Source organism: Heteronotia binoei, chromosome 10 (genome assembly GCF_032191835.1).
Source record: "Heteronotia binoei isolate CCM8104 ecotype False Entrance Well chromosome 10, APGP_CSIRO_Hbin_v1, whole genome shotgun sequence".
NCBI lineage: Eukaryota > Metazoa > Chordata > Lepidosauria > Squamata > Gekkonidae > Heteronotia > Heteronotia binoei.
In genome coordinates, this window is record NC_083232.1 from 38,742,581 (window position 1) to 38,754,977 (window position 12,397).

Below are 12,397 nucleotides of genomic sequence, written 5' to 3' on the forward strand. Positions count from 1 at the left end.
ATAATCCCTCACTTTATAAATTGGGAGTTTTCAAGCAATCATGAAGATAGAGTATTGGGAGATCTGAGTCCCGAATCTACACTGCCAGATGGTGGAAGTTTAGGTGCTTGAGAAGAGCAGTTTCCCATGACTCCAATTTTTTTTTCTCTTTTCTTGTGCCTTAAATATTCCACATGATGTCATTTTGAAATTTAAAATACCATGATTTGCAGCATTTTTGGAGAATCCCTCCTGGAGAGCAGAACACTTAACTTCTCTGTGGGTGGTCATGTTTCACTGGCTGCATGACAGTTACATGACCATGAACGTTGGTATTTGAGAGAACAAGGTTGGGGTACCATGAAGGTCAAGGAGTCAAATGATTTGGAAGTCCCTTCCTTGCACACCCAAATTTTTCTTTCCAAGGTTTGAACAGCTGTCAGGGACTTGAGCAAGTGAATTCCCCCCCCCCCCCCCTTTAACTGCTGTCAACATTCTGTGCCTCTTGAAGCAAGTTCAGTCACTGTCAAGCTGTTTTGGGGGTGGGGGACTTTTTCTGTTCATTAATTTACAAAATCATATTTAAAGTATTATTTATACTCATCTGTTATATTATATCGAGCACCCTGGATTAATATGTAGAAACCCTGCCATTTTTGTAGGTCAGCCTGTTTTTTCTGTTTTGTAATTGGCACAAACTTTACCGTTAGCTATAGCAATGACTTAAAGCCATACTTTAGAATTGCAGCCAAGCATCTTGTAGTTTACTGTTTGACATGCAAAAAACAAAACCATAATTTTTTGAGAGAAAGAAAAGAAGTTAATTATCTTGCTTGGTTATCAGTGAAGCTGTCTGAAATTGTGTGACTTTGTTTGCTTGAAAGCAGAATCCCTGTATTGACTAGGCAAGGGTTTCACATGATATGTAGCTATGTAGCCACCAGTGAAGCCACAGAAAATGTCTTGGTGAATAGTTTTGTGCTATAAAAGTCAATGAGGCAAATATTTTCTTAGTGGCCACTGCAGAAATCTCAGTATTGCCACATTTCTGAAACCCTGAACTAGATCATATGGTGTTTTCCATTAATAATCTTGGCAGGGATGGGGGGGGGGGGAGTCATGGTGACATTAATGCATGAAAACAACATATTTCTTGTTTTAGTCTGTTTTAAATAGAGTCATTATATGGACTGTTTTGCTTTTAAAATTGATTTTTTTAAAATAAGGAGAACCAAATTTGTGGTGGTTTCAACAGGTCATTGAAATCTGAATAGGGATTGTTTCATATCCAAGTGTTTTCAAGAGAGAAGGCACTTGAAATGAGTGCGTGTTTCTGAAAGCGTTGCTTGTTTGAACGTTCTCCATTGAGTTCATTAGGCAGTTTGCCACTGCTTTCCATGAGAAGGAGCCATTATTTTGCCCCCTTATTTGTGCTTGGATCCTCTGCTAAATGGCCAAAAGGGTCAGCAGAAAAGGAGAGAAGAACAACAGCTATAATAAGTTAATTCAGTACATCTAAACAGCACTGTGTAAAATAGTTCATTCCTATCAGTGTTCAAGGTTTCTCACTTGAGGTTTTCAATTGGATTTGTTTGATTCGGATTTTGTCAGTTGGGACTATGCTATAAACTGAGGTAAAACACAACCAGCTCTATGAAGAACCGTAATTTATTCAGGGAAACTTTAATAACTGTTAAAGTTATTGCATTTAGAGACCTAAAATTTAAGAACTGACAGAAGAGCAAATAAGCTTCAGGAGTTTAGATAGAAAGTCTAACTTTCCTCATGACACAGAGGAAGAAGGGACATCTGTGAGTCAGATGAACTTTGTTTATCTAGATTATTCCCTCAGTAAGACAATAAATTAATTACCTAAAATTGCTCAGAAATAAGCTAACGTAATTACCAGAGCCTTATTACTTAGATAGACATGTATTTCCTCACTCTCAGCAAGTTGTAGGAAAAGACGAGATCAAAGGAAGTCTATTAGCTCATGTTTCACAGTGTCTAGGTGATGAAAACATCTAGTAATTTTTCAAAAAATGTGAGTAGCACTGCAGCCATTGCTTATGTTAGCATGAGCAATAGTGGCATATGAGGAGATGGCTGGGTAAAAGCCATTAGAACTCAATATACTTTTCCTTTCCTCATGAAAAAGTGGACATCACTAAGAATTTATTTATTTATTATTTTATTTATTTATTACGTTCGACTTATATCCCGCCCTTTCCGCAAGCGGACTCAGGGCGGCTCACAACATCATGTCAATACAATTAAACCAATAAAACATATAAAACCATAATTTTCATATTTCAATTTTTAAAAATCATTCTGTGGTGCTGCATCAGTACAATATAGGTGACTTTGAATTTTCAAACAGCGATCACCAGCATTCTATGTGATGTCTGGTGGCAGCCCTCTTTCAGTTAAACATCGAAGACCTGCTTAAACAATTCGGTCTTACAGGCCCTGCGGAACTCAGACAGATCCCGCAGGGCCCTTATGGCTTCCGGAAGAGTGTTCCAAAGTTCTGGTGCTGCCACCGAAAAAGCCCTAGATCTTGTCACACATAACCTGGCTTCTTTTGGTCCGGGGGCGGACAGTAAGTTTTTTGCCCCTGAACGCAGTGCTCTCTGCGGAATATATGGAGAAAGGCGGTCCCGTAGATAGACAGGTCCCTGACCATAAAGGGCTTTAAAGATCAATACCAACACCTTGAAGCGAACTCGGAACAAAACAGGTAGCCAGTGCAGCTCTTTCAGCACTGGCTGAATGTGCTCCCATCGCAGCAGCCTCATTAACAGCCGTGCCGCAGCATTTTGCACTAGCTGTAGTCTCCGGGTTAGTATCAAGGGTAGCCCCATGTAGAGAGCATTACAGTGATCTATTCTTGAGGTGACGGTAGCATGGATTACCATTGCTAAATGGTTGTGCTCCAGGAAAGGAGCCAGCTGCCACACCCGCCGAAGATGAAAAAAGGCAGATCTAACAGTGGCTGCTACCTGGGCCTCCATTGTAAGGGAGGACTCAAGGAGCACACCTAAGCTCTTGACCTTAGGGGCCGGTATTAGTGGCACCCCGTCAAGAGTCGGCAGATGGATCTCTCTCCCTGGATCACCCCAACTCAGATAGAGAACCTCCGTCTTCGTCGGATTCAGTTTCAGCTGATTCAGTCTGAGCCAAGATGCCACGGCTTGTAGAGCCAGATCTAGATTTTCCGGGGTACAGTCAGACTGGCCGCCCATCAATAGATAGAGCTGGGTGTCATCTGCATATTGATGACAACCCAGTCCGTACCTCCTGACAATCTGGGCAAGGGGGCGCATGTAGATATTAAATAGCATCGGGGATAGGACTGCTCCCTGTGGCACCCCACAGCTAAGAGAGTACCTCTGGGATGCTTCCTCCCCTATCACCACCCTTTGTCCCCGATCTTGGAGAAAAGAGGTCAGCCACTGTAAGGCAGATCCCTGGATCCCCACATCGGCAAGGCAGCTAGTCAGTAGCTGATGGTCAACCGTATCAAAAGGGGCTGACAGATCTAATAACAACAGCACTGCTGAGCCGCCCCGATCCAGATGTCGCATGAGGTCATCTATGAGAGCGACCAGAACCGTCTCCGTCCCGTGACCTAGCCAAAAGCCGGACTGGAATGGATCCAGTGCGGAAGTGTCCTCCAGGAATCCCTGTAGCTGAATTGCCACCGCCCGCTCTATAACTTTACCCAAAAAGGGAAGGTTCGACATCAGCCGATAGTTCGCCAATACGGCCAGGTCTACTGATGGTTTTTAAAAGAGAGGACAGACCACTGCCTCTTTAAGAGGTGTGGGAAAGATCCCTTCTACCAGGGACCTGTTGACAATACCTTGTAGTGGTTTACACAGCCACGTCTGGCTCGCTTTTATAAGCCAAGACGGGCACGGGTCCAACCTACAAGTCGTAGGGCATACAGCTGCAAGGATTCTGTCGACTTCCTCTAGACTGAGTGGATTGAAAGAATCCAAAATTGGACCAGAAGACAAGCTTGGTGCCCCAAGTTCTTCTACTGTATCAATTACAGCGGGTAAGTCGCATCGAAGCGACGAGACCTTATCTGCGAAAAAAATTGCAAAAGGCTCACAGCCTGTTTCCAAATCTCTAATATTTTGCTTGCCCTGCGGCAAATTTGTTAATGACCGAATTATACTAAATAGTTGTGCTGGGCGCAAGGTCGCAGATGCAATTCTGGACGCAAAGTGGGCCTTCTTTGCGGCCTGAACTGCCATCTCATAGATCCGCATAAATGACCTATATGATGTTCTCGTAGCTTCGTCACGAGTGTGGCGCCATTGTCTCTCTAGTCGTCTTAATCGTCGTTTCATTGATCGCAACTCCGGGGTATACCACAGAGCGGATTGTGATCAAGGATGAAGAGGACGTCGGGGAGCGATTTCGTCAATGGCCGTGGAGAGCTGGTCATTCCAGATCTCCACTAGCTCATCCAACGAGTCACCAGAGGACCAGGGATCCCGCATGGCCATTTGAAGCCGCAATGGGTCCATCTGGCTACGCGGGCGAGCTAAAACCTGCTCACCGCCTAAACAGGATAGGGGTGGCATGTCCACACGAGCCTTCAAGGCCTGGTGGTCAGACCATGGCACTGCCTTGGCAGATATTTGCTCCACTACTACTCCCACCGCAAAAATCAGGTCTAGTGTGTGCCCAGCCTGGTGCGTGGGTGCGGTTATATATTGGGAAAGTCCCAGTGCTGCCATGGAAAGCACTAGGTCCATCGCCCGAGTGGAAGCCGCGTCCTCGGCATGGACATTGAAGTCACCCAGGACTATAAGTCAAGGGTGCTCCAATGCCCAGCCTGCTACAGCCTCCATCAGGGATGGTAAGGCACTGGCCGGTGCGTTAGGCAGACGGTACACCAGCCAGATTGCCAAACTTTCCCCAACGTCCCACACCAGGCCCACACACTCCACGCCCTTGATCTCTGGCAGCGGAAGTATCCTGAATGAGCAATCCTCCTGTATGAAAAAAGCCAGCCCTCCCCCCTGCCCGGTGAAGGATGGAGAACCCAGGCAGGGCTACTTGGGAGAGAGCGACTGTCTCCCCATCCCGCACCCAGGTCTCCGTCACACAAGGCAGGTCCATGTCCTGCCTAATAAAAAATTCTTGCAGGACTGAGGTTTTATTATTTATGGACCTGGCATTGCACATTACCAGGGATGGAGGCGAGTATTTCCACTTGGCCCTCCTACCTGCTATCCGTGGGATGGGACACAGGCTGGAAGGGGAGCGAGCTCTCTTGTGTCTCAGACTCCTTCCGTTCAAACTTTGCCTGCTCCCACCGCTGTACTTTCCCCTCCCCAGGAGCACTGGAATCCCCTGACCCGACATCACTTACCAAGATCTTCCAAAGTCCGGGTCACTTATCTCGAATCAGCAACAACATAAACGTATTCTGTTCCTTCACCCACTCCACCTAATAAAATTTGTTCTAGCCACTGCTAATTATCTCAGCCAATTAAAAAATTATTAATTGAATTAAGTTCATCCCTTCCCCCCACCCCCACCTTCTAATTAATTGGCCAAATTATATCTCATCTCAGTTTAGTGGATAAATAATCCCTTAGGTCTAAGTAAAATCAATCAATCAATTTACAATCAGTCAATTTACAATCAATTTTAGAACCTAAAAAATAAGCAATAAATAATAAATGGGTGGGATCATCACTTTTTAAATGCTACAACCCACAGCAGTGAATAGTTTATTTGCTGGAAGGCAGATTTTAAAGTGCTGGTATGCTGCTGTTCTTAAAGTGCTAGATGGATTTAGCATAGAGTGTTTTCGATTTCTTTAAAGTATCAATGCAGAGAAGAAGGTGCTGGTGTGCTGCAGATCTTAAAGTGCTAGATGGGTATTTAGTATAGCATGTTCTCAATCTCTTTAAAGTGTCAGTGCAGAAAAAGAAGGCGCAGAGGTAGTGCAGAGATAACAGGATGTAAAGTCTCAGCTCATCAAGTGCTTCAAGTGCTGGTATACAGTGTTAGACAGTTCTTAAGGCATCACAATGATCGTCCTTTATAAGGTTCCAGTGCAAGCATCAAAGTTCATTTCTTTGATATTACGTTCCTGCCCGCTTCTCATTCGCCACCGGGTTAGGTCAGCCCCTGTCCCCCTTCAGGGCCAGACGTCCCAACCTTTTGGCTCTTGCACGGGTCTCCTCAACACTGAATATCCACCAGCTCATTGTTCTAAGGCCCGGTCTTCACTCTTCTGCCCCTCCGCACCTCTCTCGCTCTCTCTCTTACGGTTTGAGCTCCGACCACAGTATCAGTCCTGCTCGAGCTCCAACCGCAGCATCAATCCTCCGCACAATTCCTCCCTCGTTTCCCTGACTCTCCATCTCAGCCGCCCGATCAGGCCGTTCACCCTAGGCCGCGGCTGCAATGGCCACAGCCTCCAGCCTCTAGCAGCTACTTGTTTAATCACAAAACGGCATCTTTCACCATGCGCTTGGCTCAGCCAGCTTCCAAGGCCCCTCTCCAGTTGACTCCGTATGCCTCACCACTTCACCAGCGACCTCCGCCGCGCGCTCTGCACAGGCCACACTCCCCGGCTCTCCGTATCAGCCGCCCGGCCAGCCACTCACTCCAGACTGTGGTTGCGGCAGGCGCAGCCTCCTCCTTTACTCAGCCAGCTTCCGAGGCCCCTCTCCAGCTGCCTCCATGTGCCCTGCCGCCAATGCTCCTCCAGACAAACTCCTCAGTTGATAAGTAAGTTCAACAGACTCTATGTTTTATGTATTATGGTGTTTTGCGGAGTTTTGTTGATTTTTCTCGGAGCCTCAGCACCCAGTCTCTACCCGTGCAGCCATCTTATTTTGAGAGCACAAAGGGTTCATAACTGCTGAATGCAGAAACAGGTCTTATAAACCTCCTTTCCTTATGAAGCGCCAGACGTGTCTCCAATATTCTGTTTCAGACCGAGCTGTTTTCTTGTTTGAGCTGAAGTAGGTAACAAGGTCCTTTCACAATAATAATAGGCACTTTTGTCCATTTTTGTAAACGGGGAAAAGAGCCCAATGGGGGGTTTTGCCTTCTCCTCGACGTCTCCCCGCTCACGCTCAGCCCCTGGCCGCCATTTTGCTCAGGGATGTTCAAAAAGTCACCGTGGTGATGATATTTTTGTGCATTGTCTAAACCTGACTGCACACCACAGGTAGTTGGCACAAATGTCAGTTGCCACAAGAATCAGCCCTGAGCTTATGTAATGCAGATGTAGAAGCTGTTAGGGAGGGACTGTGGCTCAGTGATAGAGCATCTGCTTAGCATGCAGAAGGTTCTGAGTTCAATCCCTGGCATCTCCAGTTAAAAGGACAAGGTGATATGAAAGACCATTGCCTGAGACCCCTGGAGAGCCACTACCAGTCTGATTAGACAATGCTGACCTTGATGGACAAATGATCTGATTCAGTGTAAGGCAGTTTAATGTGTGATAGGCACAAAAACAGTTCATTGTGTAGCAACCCAAACCCCAAATTGGTGCTTTGAAACCAATGTCTCTTTTTGAGAGGAAATTCTAAGATGGCAGGCCTTGGCAAAATATTTTAAAGTATCTGTGACAAAAATTAATGTAAAGTCACATTTTCATATATGCATCAATTGCAGCACTTATCATATTGTTGTGGATTTTTTAAAGAAAATATATATTCTGGTTCTGGTTAGATATTGCTTACAACTAGACATGAAGCTTGTCAATCTATTTCTGATCAGATGTGCCTTCCAATACTTCAATAGAAGAAAAAAGGAACAAAACTTAACCCTCAAAATGAATTAAGAACTAAAAAGGTTAATTGGATACAAAATAAGGGGCGCAGTATTAAATACATGCATTTATTACAAATCAGTTCACAGTTATAGGCCCAAATATAGCCTCAATAAGAATACAAATCATACACTTTTTCAAAATTAGACCCTTATGCAGCCTCAAAACAGACACATTTTGGTCTACTGGCTTTCTTCAGTGGTCAAGCATAAAAGTTACACACAGTCTCAATTATTGCAATAATAATATTGGACAATATAGGACCATGAGAATTACGTTCTCATAGATATCATTGACTCAAGGCAACAGTGTACTTTATAGGCCTCATATAGTATCATCTTGTGTCCAAATCGGATACATGTAATCTAAATGATATTACAGTTATGTACCTTCCTACAGTTATGTACCTTCCTACTGTGGTCCAATAGAATCAATCTGAAAAGCAATATGGCACCAAAAAAAAGAGATCCAATTACTATACAGAAAAACTAAGGGAAGTTCATAGTTTAACAGTTCTCTTTTGGTTCAGTGAGTATCGGGAAAAGGCACTGGTATTCAGTTTTCATCTCAGGCGTGTGTATTGTTTTTCATTCTAACAAATAAAACTGTGTGCAAAAAAGGAGAATTCATCATTCAAATTGTATTCTTCAATTTTATCTCCTCTATAATTTATTCCGTTTGTAATGTATTATGCCTGGAATGCTCATTTAATCTGAAACTGTACATGTAGAAAGAGATTATTGTGATGGGACATCTGTAATTTGAGAAGCTTCTGATTTACATTGTGAATTCATTAATGCTCAGCAGAGCATTCAGAAAATTTATAATGTGTTATAGCTGAACAAGGGGGGAAATGGCCTGTACATATATATATTGTTCAAATGAATGCTGATGAATCTACTACCAGTTTAAAAACCAGGAGTCATGTTGCTTGACTTTGTAGAGAATGTTTGAAACTATTGATGGGAAGCAGCCTTGATTTTTTAAAAAATTAAAATCTTCAAGCAGATTAATATAGACTTGATTGACATCCTCCAAATTTTGGTAAAAATCCATTGAACAACAGTTTCATGCAGTTGGAAGGGCATCCTCCCATCCTTTGATATATATCTTTTTTACAAAGGCCTGGTTTGTATTACATTCTACCCCAATTTCACTCCTACACACTGTGAGGGAGTAAGAGTATGGCTTTCCTACTTCTAAGATCACCAGGCATCCATGCATGGATGTAATGTTTCAATAGGGTATATGTGCATGAAAGCCACAATGCACAAGCATAGATTTTTTTTAACCCTGGACTGTCAGTGTGAGGGTACATTGGTCTCTTTATACAAGTGATATTTAAACATTACACTTGTGGGCTATCCAGTTAGAAATGTGACCAGTGGACAGGATGAGAAGGCACAGCCCTGATCCCCCACTGTGAATAGGAGAGAGACTGGGGAAGAGTATTGGCTGAACCAGGCCCTTGAGAGTGGCTCAGAAATACAGAAGTTGCTTTTCCAAACTCAAGACAACAGCATGCTTTATGGAAAATACTGGTTTTCATTTTCTGTCTGCTGTGTCTACAGGAGAAAGTCTTCTGGTGTTGCAGTTTCTGAGCTGAATTTTGCAGTGTTCTCTGGTAGGAAAGTCTTAACCCTGTTCAGGGTGGAACAGGGGCATGGTGGTCTATTGCAGTTGTTCGTTTGAACAGTTGGAGCTCATTTAATAGCATCAATCTTCTTCCACTCCCTATACGTATAAGCCTTTTCATTCTTGCTCCGCACTGTTCTTCTTGAGTACACAAGCACAAACACCTTTGTGCAAAAACAGTTCAAATCAATGAGCTAGGTTGGAATCCAGTAGCACCTTAGAGACCAACAAGATGTCCAGGGTGTAAGTTTTTGCGAATCAAAGCTTCAAGATGCTGCTGGTCTTTAATCTAACTCTTCTACATGGCTACTCACCTGGCACAGGTCAAGTAAATATTTCTGCAATAACTATAGATAACAGCAGTTTGAAACAATTTTATGCATTTTTATGTATCAATAGGCCATTTGTTAGCAAACTTTGAAGGACTTTTTTTTACCACAATAGTTTACTTCAGGATTAGCATATATCCCACTTAACCCACTTTCCTTCCACAGTGTTTTCTTCTCTGAGCCTTGGCCTTCTTCCTGAACGTTCAGCTACTCTAATGGTGTATGAAGATGTTGTACAGATAGTCTCAGGATTTCAAGGTATGTATGTTTGAATACAAAAGAACCTTCATTACGTTGCCATGATCGTTTTCCCCATTTCACCATTAGAGCATTACTCAGAAATCAACTTGTAGGAATCTACATTTGCAGAAGTTGTCATAATCATCAGACCATTAACTTGGTTTATTTGAAGTTCCTCATGTATAAATTCAGCTCTTGCTCCCTGTATCACTGGTGGAAATAACTTGGTCTAATTACTGCAAATAATTGTACTACAAATAATTGTGCTACAAATAATATTTGAACTACAGTGGTCTAAGCTCAGTTCATGAATTATTTCCATTCATCCCAAGCAATGCCTTGTATGTAGTAATCTGGGACAATTGGAAGCTATTGGAAAGGTTTTTTAAAGTGTTGCAATATAATTTTAGAGGTTTTGGCTAGAGAGTCTCCCTCACTTTCCTAGAAATGACTTGGAGTGTTTAAAGGGGCATCAGTGAACATTATTTATATATTGTCTGCCAATGCATTCAAAGTGCTTTACAATTTAAAACAATGGCTTAAAAACAAATATATGCAGTATAGAAGAGAGAGAGAGAGAGAAAACAACTAAATTCATAGTCCAACTCTTACATCTTGGGAGTGTTTTGGCTCTCTGTAATTGAAGTCTTGCTGACATGAAGCATCTGTGACAATTAGCCAATTAAATAAGCTACTTAGAGGGTTGGGAGGTACCTAATGAAGAAAAGAATGTCATAGGAGCTGCCTTTAAAAAAGATGGAGAGGTGGGAGATAAATATTTTAAAGAAATAAGTAAATAGAAGGAAACACATAAACAAATGTTTTAGTTTTCTTTGAGAAACAAATCTTGCAAACTCTTGGATAATAATTACCCAGTATACATTGGTCCATGAGTAGCAGTCATAAAAACTTCACTGTTATTCCAGAGTCATTAACCCTTTTATCTTGCAGTCTTTAATTTTAATAAAGCGCAGCAAATCCAGTAGATGTATTTATATTGTTCACTGTTGTCCTTGTCATGTTTACAGTTCAATTTAAAACATGCCTCTGTTTTTTGGCTGGTATTTTATTTTCCTCACCAGGGCTGGATTTTATTTTATGCAGACGGTGGGAAAGAAATTACTGAATGATGCAAGAGTCAGAATTCAGCGTTCTTAAAATGTTAACATGCATTTTTATATATATAAAAGAGTTTTAATGTATGGCTATTAAGATGGAAAATGGCAAATTTCTAATTTCAGATGGGTTTGTAGAAATTACAAAAGAAATTGATTAAGCAAAATTGCAAGTTTGTGTGCACTAGAAGTCATGGTGATGTCTGGTGACAGACCCCTGCTGAAGGCATGGAGGATATTCATAGAGGTGGCTGAATAAAGCCCTTCCCTTGTCTTTCCAACTGCTGGTATTTCAGGGAGGTCCCATCCAAGTACTTGCCAGAGTCGGCCATGCTTAGCTTCCAAGATCAGGGTTGCCTGGGCTATGCAGGTCATGGCAAATTGGCATCTTGAAAGTGAGTTTGCCACTCGTATTCTAGGCTTATACTAAATACAGTGCAGTCCCAAACAGATTATACCTTTTAAAGTCTATTGAAGGCAATGGGTTTAGAAGGGTGTAACTCTACTTTGGATTGCACGGCTGCTGTTCCGCATCTCCGCACAGTGCTTTGTCTGCTGTACCACTAGTTGAATTAATTTGCCTAATTATCTGGCCTGCTTGAGCTACAGTTGACCAAATTCAGTATTATGTCATCTTCATCTCTACCAGCAGCTGCCAGTGATGTGGAATGGAGGAAGGGAAATTTTGTTGGCAAGGCGTGGGGTGGTGGTAATGCCTTTTGGACTTCAGGTAAATGTTTATGTGTATACATTATATATACATGTTTTACTTACACACATGTTAGATATAAAATAATTTTCCAGTTGAATGCCACCCAATAGTTAGGAATGATATATTTTCCCAAATTGAGACAGCCTAACTGGTCTATTATGCCGTTCTTTGCTACTTATACAAATAAAGCACAGTTGCTTTGTGTCTGGTTCTGTTAAGAACCACCCCCTTCTCCCATTGGAGAAGGATCTGGGGTAGAGAATCGTTCTACCTGACCTGGCTCATACTTGGATTTGCTTATGCTGTCTTCTCAAACAGCAAGACTCACTGGGGAGAGATGTAGCAAGCCTACTGGCCCAAGAGGTGACTTCTGGTATTGCTAGGATATGCAAAAGTGGAAGCTGGCTCAACTTTTTAAACTGTAATGCTGGCCAGAATACTGCCTGCAGGGTTTACATTCTGTCCATGGACCTACAAAGGCTAGAGATAGGTCCTTTCACACACACTGAATAATGCCCTTTAAATCCACTTTGAATGCATTTAGCAGTCTTTTGCAAGTGGATTTTGCTGT

General features: G+C 42.6%; 1 protein-coding gene across 4 annotated transcripts in view; it reads left to right on the plus strand.

Annotated features, from left to right (window-relative positions):
- FAM171A1 (family with sequence similarity 171 member A1) overlaps positions 1 to 12,397 on the plus strand; it is a 107,475-nt gene that overhangs the window by 44,207 nt on the left and 50,871 nt on the right. For 3 of the 4 annotated variants that reach the window (XM_060248429.1, XM_060248430.1, XM_060248432.1), the window contains one exon: positions 9,925 to 10,017. The exons of the other annotated variant lie outside the window; for it this stretch is intronic. In XM_060248429.1, coding sequence (XP_060104412.1) covers positions 9,925 to 10,017 — 93 coding nt within the window. The remainder of the gene's footprint in view (positions 1 to 9,924; positions 10,018 to 12,397) is intronic. 4 annotated transcript variants of the gene reach the window in all.